At 48.7% G+C, this 25225-nt stretch overlaps 1 protein-coding gene across 3 annotated transcripts; it reads left to right on the top strand.

The window, feature by feature from the left end:
• Positions 1-5416: 5416 nt before the first annotated feature.
• On the top strand, positions 5417-19689 carry IFT27 (intraflagellar transport 27). Of its 3 annotated transcripts, none has more exons than XM_039536684.1 (8): positions 5417-5539; positions 6750-6884; positions 14959-15038; positions 16635-16694; positions 17954-18013; positions 18661-18778; positions 19113-19222; positions 19401-19689. In XM_039536684.1, exons 2-8 carry the CDS (start codon positions 6851-6853, stop codon positions 19497-19499), a joined length of 561 nt encoding a protein of 186 aa, XP_039392618.1. In that variant the 5' UTR covers positions 5417-5539; positions 6750-6850; the 3' UTR covers positions 19500-19689. The 3 variants fall into 3 exon arrangements, with proteins under 3 accessions (XP_039392618.1, XP_039392700.1, XP_039392530.1); XM_039536766.1 differs by lacking the exon at positions 5417-5539 and adding an exon at positions 5822-6002; XM_039536596.1 differs by lacking the exon at positions 5417-5539 and adding an exon at positions 5822-6064.
• The last annotated feature ends 5536 nt before the right edge of the window (positions 19690-25225 follow it).

The following is a 25225-nucleotide window of genomic DNA, read 5'->3' as shown; positions in this document are numbered from 1 at the left end:
CCGCCGCTTGCTTCTCAGCCCTCCCAGGCTTCCTGCGCAAAAAGCTGATTGGGGTCTGAAGAGGTGAGCAGGTGGGCATTGGCCGGGGGGCAGGTGAGCTGGTGGGGGTCTGAGGAGGCGAGCAGGCAGGCAGTGGTGTGGAGGCAGGTGAGCCAGCAGCGGGGGAGAAGGGCTGAGGAGACGAGCTACGAGTCAGTGGCTGACCTGTTCTACTGATCTGGTCTGGCTCCCATCCCCTCTCCAAGGGTTGCAGCTGTCTGGAGGTGCTGCCTTCCATGCCTTCCTCGGTCACACTTCATTCATTCAACAGGGCAATTGATTACAAAGTGGGGGAAGATCTTATTCTACTTCTAGCAAAAAGACATTTTTCTTTTACCTTAATTATACTACCTTAGGGGCTCGCTATAACATATTACCAAGGTTCAGTACCGCTGTTTGGGTGGGGCAGCGCTGGGGAAGGAGAGTTTGTTTCCGCTGGGCGGGTGGCACTTTGGGGGGAGTTGTTTTGGGGGGGCTGGGTGGCACTGGGGGGGGGTGTTTCAGCAGCGCTGGGGGGGGGTTCGGTGGGGCCGGGGGCATTTCAGCCGTCAGCTGTTTTCTTTGGAGTAATATGGCCCTAGCCACTTTAAGAGTTGTGCAGGCCTGCAATAGAGTATACAGGGTATACATTATACTATGCCTGTTACATACATAAAATATCTTCATAGCCCTGTGGTGTAAGATCACACACTGAAATCCCTGACAACTATCATGTGCCTATGCAAGGCAGCAGAGTTAAATTTGCTCTGAGCTTCCTGATTTGCAGATAAAACCTCCCTCTCTGTCCTGAATGTTAAGTCCTCTATAATCTTCTCCCCCAGATATAGTAAAGCAGAAGATAGCATCAAACGCCAACGAAAGTCATGATGTTGGAGGATAAACCTTAAATGAGCACTACAGCCATTATACACCTTGACAGTGGCTTGGCATGTTTGCAAAAAGACATGGAATTGACACTCTGGGAATAATCAGAATAGGCTTTGGTCCCTAGATTTAAAGAGGTTTAAGATATGTAAATTATGTTCAGCCACACTATGAAAGACTCCACCTGTTTGTGCTCATTTGACATGCTGCCAGGAAGGAATTTGCTTGGGATGGGGGTGCTTCTCCCGATTTCCCCCAGGCTACAAGATACTTTAAAGGGTGGGAGAGCAGGTTTTACTCTCCTCTCCCTACCCCATGTGTAGATTATATCTATCTTAGGTATTCATAAAGGCCTTTGTACTATGGAATCTAAGCCCTGACAGGATTCCACTTAGGCCAGGATTGTAACTGATACTGGACTCAAGAACAGTAGCAGTCTGTGATGTCTTCATCTGCCTCTGCTGTCCTGGGTGCAACTTGCTACTGGTTCTGCTCCATGAGGACGATGACATGGGAAAGTAACTGAATGCTGAAGGCAATGAACTTGCAGAAGGGTCACTAAGGACACAAGCCAACATGCAGAACCTGGTGATAACGTGCAAAAGGAAAAGAACCCAGTTTAACTCCCAGATCCCTGTGAAGTTTATAGTGCCAGCAATTAGAGAATGCATTGTTTTATCTGTAAACCATCCACAACTGATAAGGCAATCATTTAGAGACAATATATTTTTTTTACAGATTACCTTTTCAGAGTAGAACTGCACTTTAAGAATGCCCTCCAACAGGCACTAAACTGTCGTGAGCCCCCCAATGGTTTTAAACAACTTTTCTTCAAAGGAGGGAGAGAAGGGAGTTCCCTTGTGTCTTTAGCCATGGGCTTGGGCAACCAGCTGTCAAAGGCTTCCCAGAGTGTGTCCCAATCAAAAAGATCTCCTAATCTGGGCCTATTTCATAAACGTAGAAGTGATATAAAGCCAAGTAGTAGAAGGCCAACTTGCCATTGTGCAGGCACCTGTTGAGTAACCGATACGGTGTGGAGAAGACAGCTCTTCTGGTCTTGGGGCAGCAGTGGGTGAGGGGGGAAAGAGTGAATGGGGGGTGGGGCCTGGAGGAAAGAGGTGGAGTGGGGGCGAGGGTATGGGTCAAAGGGGACAAAAGGGGGTGGGGCTCCAGGCTTGGAGTCCTGGTCAAGAGCTCCACTGCAGTCCCAGGCCTCGCCCCCCTCCCCCCACATGGCCCTGAACAACCTCTCAGCCCCCCCCCACCACAGGGGTGGGTGACAGCAGTGAGCAGAGGCATGGCCTCAGCCGGAAGAAGCAGGGCAGGGGGCTAGCCTCCCGAAGGGAAGCTTCACCTACCACCCATGACTATGCCATAGCTCAGCGCTTAGACCACACTCGTGGAAAACCCCTGTTCAAATGCTCTCTCCCTCTAGCAGGAGAAGAGGGAATTGAACCTGGGTTTCCCACATCCCAGGTGACTGAGTGGGCTAAAAGTTATACGCTCAGCTCCTCCTCCAGCCATTTTGCAGGGAGCAAGGTAGGCACCTAATTCATTTCTGCAAGAAACAGCCTGGGTGCCAAAGCCACCTGATGCCAGGCAGCGGGTTCTTCTTGTTCGTGGATCACTAAGCAGAGACAGGCACCCCCCTGCAGCCCAGATTTCGGCATCTATCCTTGAGAGACGGGCAGGGCACCCTTCTCATCAGCATCTCCAATTGGCTTGCTCCCCACCTAGTGTGCTGGCTTTTGTGGCTCACACTCTAGGCACCTGCCTTTCCCCATTCATTGCAGAGGGAGCCCAAGTGCCTAACTCAGGCTTTGTGAATCGCAGTTTTGCTCCTGGGATTTTCTAAGCGCCTCAAAATTAGGTGCCACAACACATAGCATGGTGACACCTAACTCCCTTTGTGGATCCCACCCACCCATCCGACTTTTAAACCATAGAAACACATGGCATACATGTCAAGACAATCAAAAGTGCTGATATCACTGCCACTAATACTCTGGCTGCTTGCCTGACCCTATAATCATCTCTCTTTCCACTAGTTCTCAGCCAGCTAGGTTTCACCCATGCCTCAATCTCTATTAGATACTGAGTAAATAATCCTACTGCTCAGGCAGGATTAGAACTTGGAGAGAGAAATATGGAGCTAGGCATCATCAGTATATTGAGGCATCGTAACTCGTACTTCCTTACTAACGGCCTTGTCTATAGTTTGTGACAAAACTATAGGGGTGACAAAATGGAATCTCATAGAAGTACACAAGGCAGCCCTCTGAGCTGATGAACGGCTGACTAATACAGCCTTTGAGATCAAATAAAAAGAAAGGGAAAGTGCCACACTAAAGTTAGCCCATTTATTCATGTAGCTGCATCAATAAAACCTATGTCAGTCCATGTACACCACTTCAAATGCCTACACGTGAATCAGTAAATACTCATGGCCAATGGCATCAAACGTAGCTACAGATCTAAAAGAAACAGCAGGGATACTTGATCTTCCTCCATCACCAAGAAGAGATCATTAAACAAGATCACCAATGCAGCTTCTGTACTATACCCAGGCCTATGACCAAACTGACTGGAGTCAAAAAGGTATAAGTAATCCAGATATTGCTGAAGTCATTTTGGACATGCGTACATTTATGTGCATGCTTAACTTAAACTCTTTGGGACAAGGATCACTTCTTACTATATGTTTGTACAGTGCCCAGCACGTTGGGGCCCTGATCTGATTACGGTCATTGGGTGCTGCTGTAATATAAATAAATATAATAAAACAATTTTGTTTTAAATCAAGAGTCTCCCACTTCCCTGGTTAAGGCATCTGCATAGGAACACTAGGCTCTTGTATCTTTCCCATCCACTCCAGAATCAGGTCGCTTAAGTCTTCCACCTCCTACTCAGTAATGTCCCCAGAACCCTACTTTAGTCTTGTCTCCCCATTAGACTCCCTGCAACCACACTCTGATCGCTTCTTCTTCACAAGAATACCTAGGATGATACCAGCTTCCTCTCAGTCCACAAGACAGACTTCACTTTATCTCTGAGACTAGGCCACCTATGTCCTCGGCTCAGTCTTCAGAATTAAAAACCTTACTTTACTACCACTGCTCCTACTCACCTGCAGTCCCATCATCCATGTTTTCTGCAGCCTGCCTGACAAAGTGTGGCCCACCTCCTGCTCCACAGGCAGAGCACAGGCTATCTGTTGACATGACTATCGCCAGTCCCAACTCCGTTAGTTACTCACGTCTTCCTATCTGATGTCAAAACAGGAGCTGAGGGGTTATATGACTGCAGATAACAGAGCCTCTTATAGCTGCTAGATGGGGTGTTCTTTCCCTCTTTCATTTTTCAAGAGGGGGCCTGCCACTCCCCATACCTGCCTAATAGGTGGAGAAAAGACAGAAAGAAAGTAAGAAGGAAATGGGGGCAAAGGTGGGCTCTACTTCTCCCCAGCTGCTGTATGGGGACTCAATCCAACCAGCCTCCTTGTTGACTAATGGGAGGATGTGGAATCCTCTCTTCCCCCACTTGTTTTTTTCCTTCGGCTCCTTTTCTCTTTCTCCTCCACATGTTCAGGAAGAGAAAGAGGGAGATAACTGCTTCCTGCTCTGCAGCCTTCTATTAGTGCTCTGCTGTACTCAGGAGAAGACTATGGACAGCTAAACAGCAAACACAAGCATGAGCACCTGCTTGGATCATAGGGACCACATAGGTCTTAAACTACCATTGACAATACAAGGCTTCAATGAATGCTGGGTGGATTCTACTGCACTATAGACATGATCAATAAATCTCATGGACATCATTACTGATCCTCCCTGGCTTCATTAAAGGAGTTCTCCATAACCTGGGACAACTTGTTTATCTTTTTTAAATATTGGCACAACATTAGCTTCCTTCCAGTCTTCTGGAACTTCCCAGTGTTTCCAAACTTATTGAAAATCAGTATTAACAGTCAAGCGGGCTCCTCAGCCAGTTTTTAAAACTCTTGGATGCAAGTTATGCAGACCTGCTGATTTTAAAATACATAACTTTCATAGCTGGTGTTTAATAGCCTCACGAAATACCAGTGGAATGGAAAGAGACTTATCATATGGCTACATGATCATCATCTGGTTTTTAAATGTTTACCATCACAAAGCCAGTGAGGGGCAACACCACACGGGTGGGAGGAGATGGAGGCAGGTGAGTGACGGAGTGGAAGCCAGGGCAGCTGACAACAAACAGAGACAGACTGGCTAGGCAGGCAGTGAAAGCGATGGGAGGGCATGAACTGGAGGGTGCAGGGGTGGGCGGGCAGGAAGCTAGCCAGGGTGAGCAATATAATCACACGCTTCTCCGCTTTCCCCCTGGGGCTGGCTGCCCCCGCGAGGCCGCACTCCCACACGAGGCCGACAGCCGGCTGAAGAACCCTGGGAGAGCACGCGCAGCCCCTGGCGCGAGGAACAAAGGCCGGAGGGGACCGAGTTAGAGGGAAGAGACTCGTGCGCATGTGCGATTAACTCAGCTAACCCGGCGTTGAGGGAACGAGCTGCGTGGAAGAGCCCATTATGTACCGAAGGGCGTAGGCAGTTAAAGTAGTTTTTTCCCCCAGAACGCTGCCAGGAAGTTGCGCCTCATTTTGGCGAGTACTGCTAGTCCGTATCTTCCCGGGTGTCGCGCTTTTCCCTAACCCTCCCTATAGAATAATTCCGCCTAGTTAGTACGGGCCGCCGTGGTCTGTCCAATCAAAAAGAGGGTCCAGTAAATGTAATTAGTTGCTGGGTAGAAACAACCTGAGCGCACGCGCACACAGCCAGAACTGCAGCGTTAATGACTTCATCGCCTGCCTCAGGACGCTTTTCCCTTGCAATGGGCGGGGCATTTACTTTGATTGACAGACGCATACCCAATGACAAGTATATTCCTGAACCAATGGCCTCAGAGTATCGGGGACGCCCGGTTCCCAAAAGGTGGAGCCCAATGGAAAGGAGTCAATAGGGGGCCGAGAGGCTGGTGGATGGACAGCACCACCAGCCAATCGTGTGTCACAGAAGGGGGCCGCCCCCAAGGAGGGCGGTGGCTGAGCGAGGAGGGAGCGTTGCTAGGCAAGCGCCGGTGGGAGGACAGGGCTGCGGAGCCTGCGGCGCTGCCCGAGTTCGAATAACCGGTGGGGCCGCGCTCCCCCCCCTCTCCCCTCGGATCCCGCCCCCCCAACCCCTTCAGAGCCCGCCCTTCCCCCCAGCACCCGACAGTGACCGGCCTCCACCTCTGCACCCCCCCGGCACCCCGCTCCCCTCGCAGCCTGCCCGCCCTTCCCCCCTGCACCCCTAGGGACCTGCCTCCTCCCTGCACCCCATTCCACTCGGATCCCGCCCCTCCCAACCCCTTCCAAGCCCACCTTCCCCTGCACCCCCAGGGACCTGCCTCCCCCTCTGCACTCCCCTGCACCCCCTCCTCGGATCCCCAACCCCTTCCCCGTCAGAGCCTGCCCTTTCCCCGCCCCCACTCCCCTCAGATCCCACCACCCCAACCCCTTCTGAGCCCGCCCTTCCCCACACCCCCAGGGACCTGCCTCCACCTCTGCACTCCCCTGCACCCCGCTCCCTCGGATCCCGCCCCCAACCCCTTCCCCTTCAGAGCCCACCCTGCCCCCCGCACCCACCAGGGACCTGCCTCCCACTCTGCACCCCACTCCCCTCAGAGCCAGCCCCCTCAAGACCTGCCTTCCCTCCTCTGCACACCCCTGCCCCATTAGGAGCCGCTGGCCCCCCAGCTGGGGCTTTCAAGTCCCACCTGCTGACTCGCCCCTGCTCAGTCCTTTGGTGATTGTTTAAGGCTCTTTTCCCCCACAGGCTCCAACACCCTGGGGTCCCTCACCTGAGGCAGGGCTCAAGTCATCATCGCTGTGACCCCCCGGGAACGGTCCCCTGTTCCCCTTGTGGCAGCACGGAGCATGGTGAAACTAGCTGCAAAGTGCATCCTGACAGGTGAGCTTGTCATCTGTAGTCCAGTGCTTAATTTGTGCTGGGATTGAGCCCCGGCACCGCTGGGTTTGCTACATCAGTCATAAATGTAAAATAATTGCTTGAGCCACAACACCTCTTTCATTACAAATTAAGCATGGCTGGAGTCCATCTGGGGTTGGCCATTCCACCTAACCCCTCAGCTGACCCATTATTTTGGGTCGAGTAATGGCCAAAATGGTCCAATGTTTTAAAACACTGATTTATGAGAACGGTAATGAAAGACAGCAAGACTCCGCGATCTCCAGGAGCCCTACATACAGACCTACTCACAAAAATGAAGTTACTCAGCTGAGTTCAGAGTTAAAATAACAATGCAAGGAAAAAATTGCCCAAGCACTCAAATAAAAAAGATAGACCACCACCTCCTGCTGCAGTAGTTGACAGCGGCCAAATACTAGCTGGTCAGCGGACCAGTGAGTTGATGTTATTTGACCAGTCAATTGACCGTCTTGCCAAGCCTACACTGATCTTTCGCCATGTTGTTGGTGTTAGCTGTTATTTATGTTATGGTAGCAGCCCAAGTGCCCATTAGGTGAGATCAGGGCTGCATTGCACTAGGTGCCATGCATGCAAATGGAGATAGTCCCTGGCCCAAACAACTTGCTGTCTAAATAGACAAGGCATAAGGTAAATGGGGTGCAGAGAGGGGAAGTGATTTGCCCAAGGTCACATGCCAGGTCACTAGTAGAGCAGTGAACAGATCCCAGGTTTCCTGACTCCCTGTCCAGTGCCTTGTACACTAGATCAGAGTGCCTCAACAACACTGCTTCATTTTGTACAGCAGCCTTCATACCAACTGTACTTCAGTAACAACTGTATTTAACTACAGTCTATAAAAAGCAGTGGGTAACGAACTAAGAGGTACGGATGAGGATGAGGATGTTTTCAGATGAAATATGATGGAGAGCCAGTGTGGGGGGGCGGGGGGAAAGATGCGGGATCAAAGAGAAAGCTCTCTTCGCAACAATGGAAAGATGATGTGACAGGAAGGGCAAGAGAAGCGGAGCAGGGAGCCAAGACCAGCTTCATGAAATAAGCAGGAGCATTCCCATTATTGCTGAAAATAAAAATTATGTTGGGAATAAGGATGATTCCATGATTTCAAACAAGAAAAAAAGTATGGTATTAGTCAAGTTGAACGTAAAAGAAAGGCAAATGTGTCCGAGGAGGCTGCTCTTGCTCAAGAGAAGCACAAGTTAACCTGAAAGAAGCTGAGGTGAAGCTGCAAGTTTGTTTGGCCATGACAGGCTGTGGAATGTTAAGATGTATGTACAGTTGAATACTATGAAGCATAATAGAAGCAAGACATCAAATGTAGAGATAAGATGACTGAAAGGCATAGGTGTTGTTTCACTTCTATTTGGGGGGGCAGCTCTAGCCAGCCCAACAAGGTTGTGTATGGGGAGCAAATTCCATGCCTGCTGATGCTTGCAGTTTGGGGGGGAGGGGCAACACCCCGCCCCATAATCCCCCAATTTATACCATTATGAGAGGAGCTAGGTAAAATGAAAGAGTCTTACTTCCCTGCTGGCTCCAGGAAACTCCAAAGGGGAAGGGTCTTAACACAGAAGAGGAGCCACAACAAATTAAAGGGGGAGAAAGAACACAATTAGGTGGGATCATAAACATCAGAGGAGGGAACAAAAAACTCACATGTACCTACTCATCCGGAGGAGAGAGTGGCTCACATTGCTGAGAGTTGCACAGAGGTCAAGGAGAAGAAGAAGAGAAAAAGAGTGTTCATTGTTAACTATACGATGTACAATGATTCCTTTATTTCCTGGGAAGATTTACAGTCAAGAATATTGTTGTGAGCTAATTGCTGAGAAAAGAGGAAGGTTAAGGATAGGGCGGTAGTTAGACAGGGTGAAGGGAGTGTATTTAAATAAGGTGGTAAACAGTATTTGATTTATTATTTTTTATTATTATTATTTTAGAGCAATAGGGAAGGTACTGGAGGGCAGTGGAATTAGTAACATTAGGAATAGCACAGGGAGCAATGGTGGGAAGACAGGACCAAACTAATGGAAAAAGGCAGGGAATGTTAAATTACTGTAATAAAAAAATATAATGATGGATTGGAGTGAGGGGAAAGAATGGAGCAAAGGAAGAGAAGAATGTCACTGATCCTACTGGGATCCAGGAAGTGGGCAGGCAGAGCCCACCCACTGCTAAAGGACCTCCCCCCAGCCTAAGGGGAGGATCCACAGGACCTGGAAACCAAGTGATTCCAGGGGAAAATAATGAAATAACAGGGACAGAAGTGTGGTCAAAGAGTCAAACAAAGGTAACCTGACAAGAACACTAAGCAGAGAACCCCGGACAGCGCCCACCACTCCTCAAAGGCGTCAGTGGAGCCAGTGGACGCCGCCCGGAGGAACTCTGCCTGGATGCGTGAACGGACAGAGGATCGGAAATAGGCCCCACAGTCACAGCAGTCTCCATTGGCCAACCTCCTCTCCCTGGTTTTATAGATGGCCTTTTTAGCCAGGGTCAGGAGGAGGTTGACCAGGAGGTCCTGTGGCTTTGTGGGGCCACGGATGGGGAGTGCATAGATAAGGAGGTGAGGGGAAAAGTGCAGCCAGAAATGTAACAAAATATTTATGAGGAGTCGGAATAGGGGCTGCAACCTGGTACACTCCAAGTAAACATGCGCCAGGGTCTTCCTCACACCGCAGAAGGGGCAGATGTCCAGGACAGGGGTAAACTGCGCCAAATACACACCCGTGCTCACGGCCCCGTGAAGGAGCCGCCAACTGATATCCCCAGCAGGCCTTGGGACCAGGGTAGAGTATAGGCTGGCCCACCGGGGTGCCTCACCCTTGAAAGGTGGCAGGAGGTCCTGCCACTTTGTGTCGGGGTGGGACATAAGGGTGAGGAAATGAAGGGTGTGGAGCATGAACATGTATAAATGTTTCCTTGGCGTGGTCTGGAAACAAACCGGTTGCAAGTCCATGCAGCCAGCTCATGGTAAAGGGGCAGAAGCCTGATAAAAAGATCCTAAGGGCCTGGGGTGGAGGGTGGGCGGGGCGGGGCATGCCCTCTCACAGGACCCGGTCGAGGAAGGCCCGAGCAGCAGGCAGCAAAGCAGCCGTCACCTCCTGAAGTATGCGCTGGAGAGTATGAGGCCTGGAGGGCCCCATGTGCTGAGCGAGCATCAGGGGATCCAGCCAGTCTCCCCGGTTGTAGTCCAGGAGGTCTCCGACTCTGGTGACTTCTGCCAGGGCCAGCCTGTGGCGGGCATGCAGTGTTGTTGTTGGTCTCAGGATATTAGCGAGACAAGATGAGTGAGGTAATATCTTATTGGACCAGCTTCTGTTCCTTTTGTACCCTCACAAAACAATTTATTTTCCCAACACTGCTGCTAAACGATCCTATAATCCTGTTTCAATACATGAAATAGAATTAGTACTCAAAGGGCAGAGCAACAAATCAATGTACATAGTTTACTTTTCCAGTTGCATTAAATTCAGGCTTAATTTTTCCTAAGAATTGTGTCAGCTGAGCCCAGGTGAAAGAGATAAGCTTTGGCGCATATACAGAGCTCTTCTTCAGGTCCTGAAGAAGACTTCTGTGTAAGCTGGAAAGCTTGTCTCTCACCATCAGAAGCTGGTACAATAAAAGCTATTATCTCACCTACCTTGTCTCACTAATGGGGCAATCAGTCTGAAATAAGACACCAAATTAGATAAGAATTTGCACTGAGAGGTGGAAACAAAAGAACTTTCTGCAGTTTGGGACAGGGTGTGAAGAAGCATCATGTCATGAAACATGGGGGTAATGGTCTATTAAACTATGCAGTAGCCTCCCCAGGGAAACAATAGACCAGGCCCACACAACTTGTAAAGCCGGGAGGGCCACATTCCTCCAAAGAAAACAGCCAAGGGCCGAAACCTCCCAGCCCTGCAGAAACACCCCGCCCCAGGGCCAGAAACAAACCCTCCTTCCCCAGCACCGCCCCACCAAAACAGCTGTGGGCCAAAAAGGAAGGTTGGGGGTGGGAGGTGATACTTTATTTTAAATCAACCGGGGGCTCCCAGCTGAAGAGGTGGCTGGGAGCCCTCAGGGTCAAATTAAAGGGCTCGGGGCTCCGGCGGCTGGGGGAACCCGGCAGGGTCGGCTCTAGGTGTTTTGCTGCCCCAAGCAAAAAAACACTTGGCTGCCCCCCGTCCCAGCCCTGGGCTCCCCCCTGTACCCTCCTGCTGCCCCAGTCCTGGGCTCTCCCCCCACTGACCCACACCCCCTGCCGCCCCAGCGCTGGGCTTCCCCCTTTCCTCCCCACCAGTGCCCTCCCTCCACCCTGCTGCTGCCCCAGCCCTGGGCTCCCCCACACACACATACCTCCTGCCTCCCCAGCCCTGGGTCACTGGTAACGCTCCCAGGGCAGGTCATTCAGCAGGAATTTTGGATGTGCACAAAACACAGACAGGATTGGTTCCCATATGGTTACAGAGCTGCAGTAAAGTGGAACAATTTTCAGCTTGTGTGATTGGAGGATATCTGGATGCATATTATAAGACTGTCCTCCATAAATGAGGAAAAGTTGAGGTGCCTTTATTATTCTTTTGTTCCACTCTTTCTTTCTATGGGGAATTTGCCAGTGCAATATCACTGTCTTCCTTAAACAAACAAAAAGGCAATGGCTGTTGAAAATAGCAATTCCAGTGCTAATAAGCATTTCTTGCTCAATTTTATCCTGCTTTTTCTACAGCAAGTTACAATGGATCAGTATATTTGATTTGGGAGAAATGAAGTAACAGCTGCCCAAACTGAGCTTGAGCACTCCTGAATTTTGAGGTGTTCAAATCTGGAAGGCAGGTGCTGGGGGGAGGGGGGGCTGTGGGCTCCACGGGGGAGCATGGCAGCAATGTGTCTGGAGCTGCATGGAGCCAGACACGCTGGTCTGAGTGGCACGGTAAGGGGGTTGGAGAAGGGGTAGGGAGTTCCAGGGGACAGTCAAGGGACAGGGAGCAGGGGTGGTTGGATGGGGCAGAGGTTCAGGGGGGCAGTCAGTGGACAGGAAGCAGTAGGATATGCATGGGAGTACCAGGGGTTTATCAGGGGACCGGTAGGGGTGGGGTCCTGGGGAAAGTTGGAGGGTCTCAGGAGGGGGCAGTTGGGGACAAGGAGAAGGGAGGCTTAGATAGGGGCTGGGGTCCCAAGGGGCAGTTGGAGCAGGGGTCTTGGGAGGGAGCAATCGGGACAAGGAGCAGCAGCATTTAGATAGGGGGTGGGGTCCTGGGGGGCAGTTGGGGCAGAGGTCTGGGGAGGGGGCAAACAGCGGCCACGTTCCGGGATTCAAAGGGCTCTGGGCTGCCGGCAGCCGCGGGGAGCCCTGAGCCCTTTAAATCCTGGCCGCGGCTGGGAATCTCTGCGGGCAGCCCAGAGCCCTCTGACTCCCAGCTCCGGCTGAGATTTAAAGGGCTCTGGGCTCCCCGCCGCTGCGGGCAACCCAGAGCCTTTTGATTCCCCGCCGCGGCTGGGATTTAAAGGGCTCTGGGCTCCCCGCGGCTGCGGGCAGCCCAGAGCCTTTTGATTCCCAGCCACAGCTGGGATTTAAAGGCCTCTGGGCTCCCCGCCGGTGCCGGCAGCCCAGACCCTTTTGATTCCCGGCCGCAGCTGGGATTTAAAGGGCTCAGGGCTCCTCACCACTGCCGGCATCCCAAAGCCCTCTGACTCCCAGCCGCGGCTGAGATTCAAAGGGCTCCCCGCGGTTGCCGGCAGCCCACAGCTCTTTGCTTCCTGGCGCAGCCGGAATTCAAAGGGCTTTGGGCTGCCCGCAGAGCTCCGTGTGCGGGGGATTTAGAATCCCCTCGCGGGCCGCACAGTGAGGCTCCGCAGGCCGCATGTATGTTGTGCAGGCCTGCAATAGACCGTCAAAGCACTAGAGAACATACTGTAGGGAACAATCCTGAATTGGTCAAGGTTGAACTAGATCAGCAGTTCCCAAACTGTATTGGTTCATGTACTGCCTTCTTAAGAAGTTGTTGTGAAGTGAACTCCATGACCTAACAGGGCATTTCCATCTTAATTTGTGGGCCCAATTCAGCCCTAGTATAAGCAGGCACAGCTATCTATATACAGTAATAGGATTTCAAGATTGTGACTCTGACTCAGCAGACATTCTAGACTTCAGTGTGAAGCAAAGGAAACGGCTGCAAGCATGGTTGAGAGCTCTTGTTCAGAATATCACCAGGTTCAGTCAGCACTGGTCCCTGTGAAAACTAGGATGGAAAGTTGAAGTCCAAAGATTCTGTGGCAGTCCGAATGTGACAGCTAATCAGAGAAGATGGGAATAACAGCTACTTGGGGTAACGAGGAGGTGGAGCAGGCGTGAGCACAAACTTTAGGAACATGTACAAATAGCACACTTGCTCATTGCAACAGAGCTCATGAAACAAGAGCTCCATTTTCAGCTTTTTTACACACATGACTACGAAGTATACCCATGCAGTAGCATAGGCTTTCAGCTACTAGTATTAAATATATTTACTGCAGGGTTAAATTTGCCCTATGATTCTGTGAGTAAGTGTCACTACCCAGAATACTCTACTGCTCCAGATATAGTTTTCCCACTCTGCCTCAAAACATAGTGTGTACACACTATGGTAAGGTCAAAACTTACCCCCTTCCTGGATTTGGCTTTATTAACAAAGTAACTCAACACAAAATATTAATTCCAGGCATGGTTGCTTCTTAGAATCCCTCTGTATGAACTGTTCATCCTAGACCTTTAGACCCTTTGCCTTGGGTAGGCCAGCACAAAGGAGGTGGAAAGTATGAGTATATCCTGTGGGAACATCAGGACAGCTCTATGCCAGCTTCACAGGAGGTCCTGTTGTAGAGAGTATTCCAGGGAGTAGCCTGTGCATTCTTAAAATCCAGCAATTCTGTGCTACTGCTATGGCCTATAGGAACTATTGCAGCAGGAGCCTAAATTAGGGCAGCCCTGGGGGGTAGCCTGCACTTGGGGGCCAAACCAGTACCTGGCATCCCCAAAATAGGACCAGCACAAGCCATCTCCCTACTGTCCTTGCACCCGGCTTTTATGGGTATGAATCAGCAGGCCTTTTTGCTCTAGAGAGTGACACTCACTTCCCTTATGTCCAGGATGGAGCTAACAAGCCACCTGCAGCAGGAGTTGCTTAGCATCTCCCAGCAGGGGCAACACCTGCTAAATGTGGAAGGGTTCATAGGAGAACACTGCCACCCTCTTGCAATTCTCCAGTAGCATGAATGACCTGATCATCCCACAAACACATTTGGATTTTGGAAGATATGTAATCTTGAGAGAGGAAGGTCTATCACAGTCCCTTCTCCCCTCCTATTCCACAGTTTTTTGTCTTCACATTGAGGTATGCCTGAGTAGGTTTGGGAATCTTTAATTGTCCATGCTAGAAAGGATACAGGGCTGACCTGTGAATTTCAGAACAAATGGCAAGTCTGCCCTGATGTTTAGGGACCTCTCAGCCGTGGATATTGTAGACACCTAAAGCCAGCTCTGCCCATGCAATAGCAACAGTCATTTCACCACTTAAGGTATGTCTACACTACCCGCTGGATCGGCAGGTAGTGATCGATCTATCGGGGATCGATGTATCACATCTCATCTAGACACGATAAATCGATCCCCAAACGCGCTCCCTGTTGACTCTGGAACTCCACCAGGGCGAGAAGCGGAAGCAGAGTCGACGGGGGAGCGGTGATCATCAATCCCGCGCCGCCAGGACGCGAAGTAAGTGATTCTAAGTCGATCTAAGATGCGTCAACTTCAGCTACACTATTCTCGTAGCTGAAGTTGCATATTTTAGATCGATTTCTGCCCCCCCCCCCCCACACGCACCCCAGTGTAGACCCGGCCTTGGACAATTGTCCTATTGATTTTTCTGGCTTTCTTGCCTGTAGTGACTGGTATGAGTACAATTGCAAATGAAGGTAACAAAAAGCTCTTTTGGGGATTTGGTGGGAACAGGATTGAGGGGAGGGGAAATGAGATTGTCCATCCAAAACTAAACAAAGCGCTTTGGTCATGCAGGTGACTCAGCAGTAGGGAAGAGTGCCCTGGCCCAGATGTTCTGCAATGATGGAGCTCATTTCCAGAAAAACTACACACTGGTAAGCTTTGTGGGATGATACATCCAGGACAGGGATTGAGGGAGGACACCAGGCTCAGTCTGCCATTGAGTGATTTCTCTAAAACTCCATGAATGAGGAATAGGAAACTCCAAGCAGGATGAATTATTGAGGGCTGGTTTTAGCTATTGACAGACCTTTACACTGATGCATTAAAGGGGATGTCTAGTAGAGTTTTCTTTCAAAATACTGAGACCTGGTCCACACTAAAGGGGTTCATTATTGAGTGCAAAAAGCTACGGGAATAAAATAGCGTGAAATGAAAAGCCTACTTTTCGAACTACCACCCGCCCCAGACGCGCCGGAACGATCTCCGCCCGCTCTCTCCCCGTCACCACCACAGTGTGGTGGAGTGCAGTGTGGAGTACCGAGCGCGCGTTCGAGTTCGGTCGTATAGATCAGACGCGAGAGATTCGAACTCCCGAACTCCGAACTCACTGCGAAGACACTCGACCGCGGCGAGGCCTTAGACACCAGATTGTAAAGAGAAGCTGACTAGCATCATAGTAGATTTCCATATACCTAGGGAGTTGGCTTCAAAGTTTAACACAGAGTAAACTAATTACGATAGTTTCCTTCTGTATCAGAATTTTCACAAGCTAGTGAGGTCTTAGACAATTTCCTATTTTCAGGGAGCTCCAAGGGAAAATGGTTTGCTGCAGGAGGAAGCGTCTTACTCCAAGTAGAATATCTGAGTGTGGAATGTATGCTCTTCACTATACAAACACAAAAATATGCTCAATGGCCCCAAGCTATTGAAATCTAAAGAAACCATTCCAAGAGGAAGAGGATGCAGTTTGCAGTCCTTCCATATAAAAAATATTAATGGTGATAGGTGTACAGAAGCAGGATGAAAAATAAGTCCTGTCACACGTATTACACATTGAAATAAAGACCAAAAGGAAAACTGGAGAACAGAAATAGAAGAGGCAAAAAGGGAAAGTGTCTTGGGGAGAGGGAGAGAAAGTGGAAGAGGCATAAAAAGAGGACCCCAGAATCCTATGTGCCAGCTGCAGCAAAGCACCTGTGAAGGATCACATGGTCAGTGCAGAGGATTCAGGGGGATGTTTTGGTGCAGCCAAGCAGAGAGGAACCAGTGAGTATTGATCCAGCTCTAGATCTGAAGTTGTCAACTAATATCCTGGTATGTGAGCAAATCTCCAGAGGCTAGTTCTTCTCCATCGCCTTTCCCCATGTGAGCAAGTCTCTAGGGGTTAACAGTATCTTTGATTGTAAGAAAGTTTAGAGAGACAAGGTCCTGAAGAAGAGCTCTGTATAAGCTCAAGACTTTGTTTGTCTCACCACCAGAAGTTGGTGCAATAGAAGATATTACCTCACCCACCCTGTCTGTCTGTCTAATATCTGGGACCAACACAACTACAAAAATACTGCATACAACACGTAAGAAAGTTTGGCATTAGGACTTTAGGAAGTGTTATTGTGAAGTTGGTTCTCCACAGTCTCAGTTTGATGGTATTCTGGTGATCTAAGGTGATTGCTGCACCCTAGAACATAGTGTGTAAGTGGACAGGCCTCTACAATCCCTGCTGATCAATGTTTTCCTGGTTCTCTTGACAGACAACGGGCGTGGAACTGTTGGTGAAGACTGTATCTGTTCCAGAGACAAGTGATAGTGTGGTGAGCCCTACTGTGTCACAAACAGGGACAGAAGGAGCTCTTTAGAGCACAAAGTCCATCTATTACGTGGATGTCTGATATGTCTCATTCTCTTGGATGGACTCACCAGAGGTTTAGTTGGAAACCTGATACACTGAACATGTGCTCACATAAGGAATTAAAATAATTATGCACAATAGCTGACTTTTCTAGTGATAACTTATTTTTAAAACATACATGTTTACATATTGAACTGCAACATGACTTCTTAAACTGAAGCTGTCACCAATCCAGTTAGGGCCCTGCACTGCCATGTAGGATACCCAGGTATAATTCCAATTCCCTATAACAGCAGAGACTGGGCCCTATCCAGACTGCTACAGATCTAGTTGGTGCTCGGAGTGGAGACCAGGCCTGGTGCACTGCGGAGTAGACCTTTTCACTGTTTATGCAGGAAATCCAGCTACTGCTTTGCACTTGCCCTCTGGGCTAGGTGCACTGTGGAGGCTGTGAGCTTAGCCACTGAGGCATGAGGCTATGTTGCTGTGGTTGTACAAGAAGCAAGTGTGACAGCTTCTAGTGTATACCTCCCAAACCTTTCCACACATAGAATCATAGAAATGTAGGACTGGAAGGGACCTCAAGAGGTCATCCAGTTAATTCTCTGTGCTGTGGCAGGACCACATTAATCTAGAGTCTAGACCATCCCTGACAGGCGTTGGTCCAATCTGTTCTTAAAAACCTCCAATGATGAGGATTCTACAGCCTCCTTTGGAAGCTTGTTCTACTTCTAACTACAAGGGTAGGTAAGCAAGTTTTTCTTAATAGCTAACCTAAATCTCCTTTGCTGCAGATTAAGCCCATTGCTTCTTGTCCTACGTTCAGTGGACATGGAGAACAATTGATCACCATCCGCTTTATAACAGCCGTTAATATATTGGAAGACCGTTAACAGGTCCTCCCTCAGTCTTCTTTTCTCAAGACTAAACATGCCCAGTTTCTTTAACTTTTCTTCATAGTCAGGTTTTCTAAACCAGTTGTTATCTTTGTTGCTCTTCTCTGGACACAATACTCCAGCTGAGGCCTCACTGTACCAAGTAGAGTGGGATAGCTACTTCCTATGTCTTACAAACAGTATTCCTGTTAATACACCCCAGAGTGATATTAGCCTTTTTTTTTCATCTGCATCACACTGCTCACTCATATTCTGTTTGTGATCCACTATAACCCCCAGATCCTTTTCATAGTCTTCCATGCAAAAACCTTCTTTCTGCTTTCAGGAACTCTTCCTTTTTGACTCAGCAGGCAAAGAACTATTTTCTGAGATGATGGAGAAACTGGCAAGTATCATGTAATAGTCTTCTTGTTCCTAAAGAGGTGCTTTTGCTGTGAAAAGGATCTGAAGTACCCCGTCTGGCAGATGTAGCAAGCCTTGGCCTGAGTGGAAGTGGGAGAAACTCCTCTTGGTTACCTATGACCCCTGTTCCTTTACTTTCTGAAACTTGGAACAATACTGTAGGGAATCTGTTCCAAAGGAAGGGAGGTGGGATCCCAGAGGAAGCTCCTTTGGCTCTTAAAAAGAAATGGCAATACTAAACTGAGAGAACTGTGTAGATGTGTTTGGTTTTTTATGGGCGTTTTTAGAGGAACTTCCATTTTGCCAATTCTAGTGTATCAGATTTTTGCCTTCAGCCTGATCTTTCTGTTCCACAGAGACTCTGCCTTCTGATGGGACATAGAACTGCCCTTGACTTTTCATACTCAGCAAGTGTGTCCCTGTCCCCCCTACATTAGAGACCTTTCCATTGTATCATCTAATTTTTATGCATAGGGTCAGCTAATTGAGCATAAGGTCCCATTATATCAGACTCCTTTTATTTTTGTCCTGGAATGTATTTCCGTACAGATACTTCTTCTCTGGGGATGTATTGACGATTGGCCACATCAGTTTCATTAGAGCTGACAATATCTCCCTCTTGATGTACAGTGGGAGCAGCCCAATGCCCTGTGTATTGTGTATGATGTCACCAATGAACAGTCTTTCAACAACTGTGCCAAGTGGCTGGAGAAGCTGAGGGCACAAACACTTGGAATGCACCTTCCAGGTAGGGGATGGTGAGATTCTTCGCACCCATTCACATGTTTTGTGGCAGCGTCTCTTCCCATTGAGATGTGGCATAAAGAATTATCTTAAATCCAAGCCAAGCATGGCTTCCTCCAACTCACCCAGTCTGTTAGTAAGACAGACCAGGGAAGTACATATTCTGTGCATATTCCAGGTGATTTCCTTGCTGTCCTTTCTAGCACCTTCTTTAAGCAGCCATAGTCTAGCAATCCAATTTTTTTCCTCCCCTATTTTCTAACTCACCCACCAGGTTTTCTGGTAGTTAACAATTCAGCATTTCTTTTTTCTTTTCCTTTGTTTCACATTTTTTGTAGGTGTTTTAGTGGGGAATAAAACAGACCTGATTGGTCGACGAGTTGTGGAGCAGAAACGGGCAAAGGAGTGGGCTGAGATCCATGGCCTGCAATACTGTGAGACATCAGTGGTGAGTGTCTTCTCTCTTCTCCATCTGTGGAAGTGGGCGAATTCTCTTTTGGGGGCTCTGTTACAATCCTTTATCATTTAATCCACTCCCAGTATAAATGTGGGGGGGGGTTTATCAAGCAGTTAAGAGTAGATGCTTCCTCCATCTGTTTTTCACATCCTCTCTTCTCTCTTTACAGAAGGAGATGGAGAACGTTGAAGACCCTTTCCACATACTGGCAAACTCATTCCATCGACTGTACAGAGAGAAGGTGGAAACCTTTCATTCACTAGTGTGAGGGCCTTGGGTATAGCAACTTGCTTAGTCCCTGTGGGGTTTCTTTTAGTTCGGAAACACCCTGATGCCTAAAATCCCGCAGACTGGAAGATGGAGAGAAAGTGAGAGATGAGATTTTTTTTTTTCCCCCCTTGTGACCGTTTCCTGACCATTCAGATTAAACCGGAAATAAATATGGGGAAAGGAAGCCATTCTGAGGTTGAGACCTGGTGTTTCTTTCATGTCTCCTGACTTGATTTTCTTCTCCATGAAAATCTGTTGGATATTTGGGGGCTACAGAATGGAAATTGTCAACCTTCTGCTTTGAGATTGCCCCATCCTTTGTCAGAATGGCTTTCCTGCTAGAAACAAGGGTCAGATGATTTGGTGGGGTTGTTGAGGTGGGGATGGAGTAGGGAGGCTAATGGGACATTTCTCACGTTGGACAGCCCAGCACTGACATATATCTGAAGGAGGTAGGACTGCGGAGGGCCTTACACGTGGAAAGCACATTCACTAGCAGGGCTGGAATAGACTTTAGACCCAGAGCCTGTTGAGATGTGCCCAGCAATTGTGGCATCTGCAGGTATTCTTCTTGACTCAGGAATGGTTCTGAGATGTGCCTACAGATTGGGGCTTGGCTTACGTGATGTTCCCAGGTTCATCAGCTTGGAGCCCTCTGCACTGCTGATGTAATTTGTGACCCTAATCTATGTTTCTGACTTCTCAGAGTCCAGTTCTTACTCTGACTTGGCTCATTTTCTCTCCCTGTTAGAAGCTGTCTGGCTGCCAGGAGCTTTTCCTCTGTACCTCTCATAACTTGGTAATGCAGTGCCCTCTGCTGGTCCCAGGTCACAAACGTGCCCAAGAAGATGCCACTGTGTTGTAGCGAGCAAGAATTGTGCTCCTGTCTTCCTTCGCCACCTCCCCGATCAGAGCCATCCCTTGGATAGGGCAAATTGGGGCAACCGCTCCAGGCCCCGCACTTTGGGGGGCCCCGCGGGCTGGTGCGATTGGCCGCCATGGTGGGTCCTGGAAGAGACGAATCCATCACTCCGTCCCTGGACCTTGCACCCCACTAGGGCCGGCCCTTTATCCCGAGGAGGGGTCCTCAGGATTTCAAATAGATAATTTCTCCTGCTTTCTCTCCCCTTGGTCTTCCCCCTCCCCCCCCAAGCTTGCCTTTGTTTTGTGTATTTGGGATGTGGGGGGTGTTGCTGAGTCAATTCAGTAGTGACAACTCCTCGCTAGGTCCAGTTTTCCAGTCTCTTGGTCAAATAAGAATCTCATTTTATTGTTCAGTTTTCACCATCCATTCTCACATTTCCTAGCTGATCACTTGGTTCTGGTATCACTAGTGCATACAGGACACAGAAGGAGAAAGAGGCCACCTGGCTCTAAACTATTGAGTTAGCAGAGGGACTTGTTGAGGTTTGGTATGGGGAGGGGCAACATCTCTCGGTAGAATTCTTGTCCTAATATAATACTGGTGTAGCATGTGTGAGAACCCTTTCAGATGTCCAGTGCAAGGAGATGCACTGCAGTTAGGCAAAACATCTGTGCAGTTCAAGATAGGATGTAGCTCTTTTATTCCAGAAGAGGGACAATTGCAGAGATTCTTGTCTGCTTCCAAGGTCACAACATCTTCCCTTGGCTAAGGGGTGCTGATTTTTCTGGGGTGTACACTGAGTCATTTCTCTGAGACAAGCTTTCCAGGAATCTCTGCTCTTAGTGAGTTGGATGTAATATATCTAAGTAGGAGATGTGGAGGCAGGAGCCAGCCACCTCCAGCTGCTGTGAATAAGATGTAATTATTTTTAATACTGTGTTGAGTTAGTCAAAGAACTTTAGAACTAAAGGCTCACTGTGATTCAATGGCTTCTCCTACAGTTTTACTAGTAATGTGCTTCTGTTACATGATGGATCTTTTCACATTTGAAATATTTTTCCAAGTGGGTCTTTGCCACCTGTGGCATGATCTATGGAGGATTAATACCTTGGGGATGGGAAATAAGGGGAAACCCATGTGATTTTTATCTGGGAACGCTTTTCTATCTGCCCCAGGAAAAGCCTGCCATAGCTCTTAATGACTGAAGAAGAGCTCTGGGTAAGCTCAAAAGTTTGTCTCTCTCACCAACACAAGTTGGTCCAATAAAAGATATTACCTCACCCACCTTGTCTCGCTAATATCCTGGGACCAACACGGCTACAACAACACCGCAAATAGCTCTTAATAAACAGGCTGTAAAATGGAGATGGGTGAATGTTTGTCACTGAATGAAAGCAAAAGCAGGAGAATCTAATTAGAAGAATGCTTACCGTGCTGATTGGTGATTTATAAGGTAGCTGCTTCCTATGGGTTAGTGAAGAAAAATGCATCCCATTCAGGGAAAGATGTATTGCCTGAGAGTGAAAATGTGTGGTCTAACTAGCTAGCTATAGAGATTCATCTGCTGCCCCTTTTCCTCTTCCCACAGGCCAGGCCTAGAGTAAGAAAACAGGTTGTGTTTAAAACATGGTGGCTAACCTGTTTCAACACACATTTTGAGCACTAATGTAGACATGATTTAATGTCTTTTAAAATGTTAGCTGGAGGAACTTTGGTTTGATTATATTCAGCTAATGCATTTCAAAGACATTCTATCCTGTCTGCTCTAGTATTTTAAAACGTCAGCTTGTTTTCCTAGTGTAAACGTGGCCTAGCTGGGGAGGTTGGTAGTGGCGTGGAGAAGGGGTGCCTGAGAGTTAGGTGGCTTGAGGGTTTGTTGTGTCAGGGAGGCTGTGGATGCTCAGTATGTCTGTGCATGAGGGAGCTTGGGGTAGCTAGGTGGGCTGAGGGGGAGCCTGGAGCAGCTGGGTGCATGGGATGTGTGAGGGAAGAGTCTGGGGCCCATATTGGGTTCCCCGTGCCTTCTGTGATCACAGTTTAACTTACATTCCTCCCTTTGAAGGATTGACCTGCCATCACCTCTTCCCCATGGGTTTTGTTCTCTGCTCCTGTCGCAGCTCCGTGGCTTGCATTCAGAGGGGAGGGCAGAGAGGCTGCCTGCTGAGCAAGAAACCTTGCTGTCTCCCTGCAACTCTACCGCTTCCTCCAACTGTGCAGGACTCTTAATTCCCAGGGTGGATTTTTAAAACCCAGGACAGTCCCAGCCAAACCAGGACAGCTAGAAATTCTTCAAGGTAAAAATCAAATAGTCCTGAACATTCCAAGTTCCTTTCAACAGTAAATAATCCTTCAGTCTCCTTTTTCCTATTTGCTTGCATGGCTGAGCAAGCACTTCTTTTTCTTCTCCAAGCTCCCCTATCAGCTTTCCAGTGGCTCATTTTTATAACCCTGTTTCACTGAGCACCTCGTTAGCTCTTTCGCTGCTCACTTTAGTGTGAAATATCGCAGGTTGTTTATGTTATCTGTCTTTGTCATTGCCCCACTAACTGTCCCAGAAAACCAAGTGGCATCTCTTCTCAGCAAGGTTAATGAAAGAAAAAAACAAATCTGGAGTTTTTAGACCAAATCATTTTGGAGAGAGGAGCCGAAAATGGTTGCACACATTTTCAAAAGGGAGCTTCCAGTAAAATTTAAAAATGTTAAAACTCCTGATTTTTCACCACACTTCCCAGAAACATTCTACCCTGGAATAAGCTGCAGCGTGTAAAATGTCAGGAAGATCAGCTTCTCTTGCAGAAGCTAGTGGGAATTTAAAAACTGAGCTTACAATGAGAAGTTTGCCTTCAAGTTCAACAATGGAACAGTCCCTGCTGCTCTGTAATAAATGGTTGAACACCCTGAGACAGGGAGGTCAGAGCAGATTCTTCAAGACATTAATTAATCTGAGGGTCTCAAACATTCAGAAAGGACATCTTGTAGATAAATGATGATAGATTAATATACTATTTGGCCCAAATTCATCCTAGTATAATTTCACTGACATCAAGGGATGGATTTGGTCTGTTATGTCCATTGACTCCTTTGGCTAAGGTTCCTTTGTACAATTCATATCTTGGGCAGGATTGACCCTATAGACAAGAATGGCAGAAGGCACAATGTTGTTAAGGTTGAAAGGACTAGGGAAAGGGAGAAGGTACTGCGTTTGGGGAGTACAAAAGGGGTTAAGCTGTAAAATATAAAAGTGGGTGCTGGGCAGGCTCCAGCAAGAAATGTATAATCCATCCCACTTAGGAACTGCCTCTCAAGAGAAACCCCGAGCCTGATGCAGGTGCTGACAACAGGGGAAAACACTTCATTTCTAGTCTCTGTGCAGTTTTGACTTTGTCTTTTGCTCAAGGCTGAGGGCTCTGCTTTCAGCACCACACCTAAAACATTCAGGTGGGAACTGCTTCCAGTTGCCATCCTGCCTTCCTGTCCCTCTGTGCTTGGACCTCCGCTGTGATGAGTCCCCTGCTGGCAGCAGAGAGACATTTCCATTCTTCCCACTGTCAGTTCTGGGAACTCGGCTCCCCCTGCATTGTCAGTCGCCTCTCCCACAACCTGAGTGGATATCTGATTCCTTGCCTTAATGGACAGCTGTCAACTATGCCTGTTCTTATCAAGTAGTTTTTTCCATCTGGTGGACTGCGCTCCAGGCTCACCAGGTACAGGGTCTTGGGGCTGTGCTGTTTTGTATTTAGGGAGTGCCAGAACTTTCAGAACTGAGGTGGAGGGCTGAGGAGGAGCTGTTAGAGGGCTGTGTTCACAGGCCAATCCTCCCCTTTACCCTGAGGGCCCATCTTCCCTCCACAGTTAGAATGTTGTTTCCTCCTACTGTTGTCATCTTGCCTTGCGAATCTTGTCCTCTTGGCCACTGGCTCATGATTCTTGACCCAGAAAAACAAGGGAGGTATGGGGGAAGCTGCTCAGTCGCAGTTAAGGTTTCCCAGTCCTTTCCAAGAAATGCTCTTGAGCGGGTCATCGAGTCCCGATTCCCAGCCAGGCTGCTCTGAAAGTCCAAGGGTGTTGCTCCGTCCAAGGTGTACTCCCCTGGCAGGATGGTCCCTGGCTAAGCGCTGGCAGCTTAGTCCTGGCTCTGCTGGGGTTGCTGCAATGTAACGTTCACAGACACTGGCTCTTCTCATTCTGACTTGGAGTTATATTTTTTCCCACCCTTGGGGGAGTTTCTCTCATTCTTCTGTCACAGCCTCACATAACTCCTCCCCTGGAGTTGTTTGTCAGTGAAGCCTGGATTTGCTCTTTTCCCTGGTCTCTGAGATCAAATCCAAATCTGGCAATGTTTATAGGGGAAATGTGACAGACCTTGCATGTCAGGCTGGGGTCGGGGATGGGGTCAGTTTGATGAGGTTCCCTCCAGCCATACATGCATCAGCTGGAGAAATGTGGAGCCTGTAATCACTCTGCATGAGTACTGGAAAAATACCCAATGCCTGTCCCAGCCAGTAAGGGGCACTGAAGGAGCAAGGGGTAGTGGGCAGAGGAGAGATCAACTTCTGTGTGTCAGACAACCAGGGGAATTGCAAAAGCAAAGGGGAAAGAGAATATGCAGGAAGGAGTGAATCTCTTTCCCACCTCACTGAGGGTACCGGAGGAATTGAGTGGAAGGAGATACATGGGGAAAGACCAATATTTGGCCCAGTTCATGGAGTTTACTGTGGAGAATAGAATGGAAGAAGGAATGACCAATCTCTGTCCTGGCAAGAGGGAGAGCTTCAGGAAACAGGACGGGGGACCAATGCTCCAGCTTCGGGTTTTGATGTTGGAGTCAGGCTCAACAAGGGTACGCTCAAGATTGGTAT

The sequence above is a fragment of the Mauremys reevesii genome, linkage group 1 (assembly GCF_016161935.1).
Source record: "Mauremys reevesii isolate NIE-2019 linkage group 1, ASM1616193v1, whole genome shotgun sequence".
NCBI classification, from domain to species: Eukaryota; Metazoa; Chordata; order Testudines; family Geoemydidae; genus Mauremys; species Mauremys reevesii.
This window is presented reverse-complemented; position numbering and strand designations above follow the sequence as displayed.

Bases quoted from the DNA above. Each gene is read 5' to 3' on its own strand.
- IFT27 (XM_039536684.1), top strand. From the start codon at position 6,851: ATGGTGAAACTAGCTGCAAAGTGCATCCTGACAG. The intron at 18,014-18,660 runs GCAAGTATCATG...CTTGATGTACAG, and splicing joins CTGAGATGATGGAGAAACTG to TGGGAGCAGCCCAATGCCCT. The intron at 19,223-19,400 runs GTGAGTGTCTTC...CTCTCTTTACAG, and splicing joins AATACTGTGAGACATCAGTG to AAGGAGATGGAGAACGTTGA.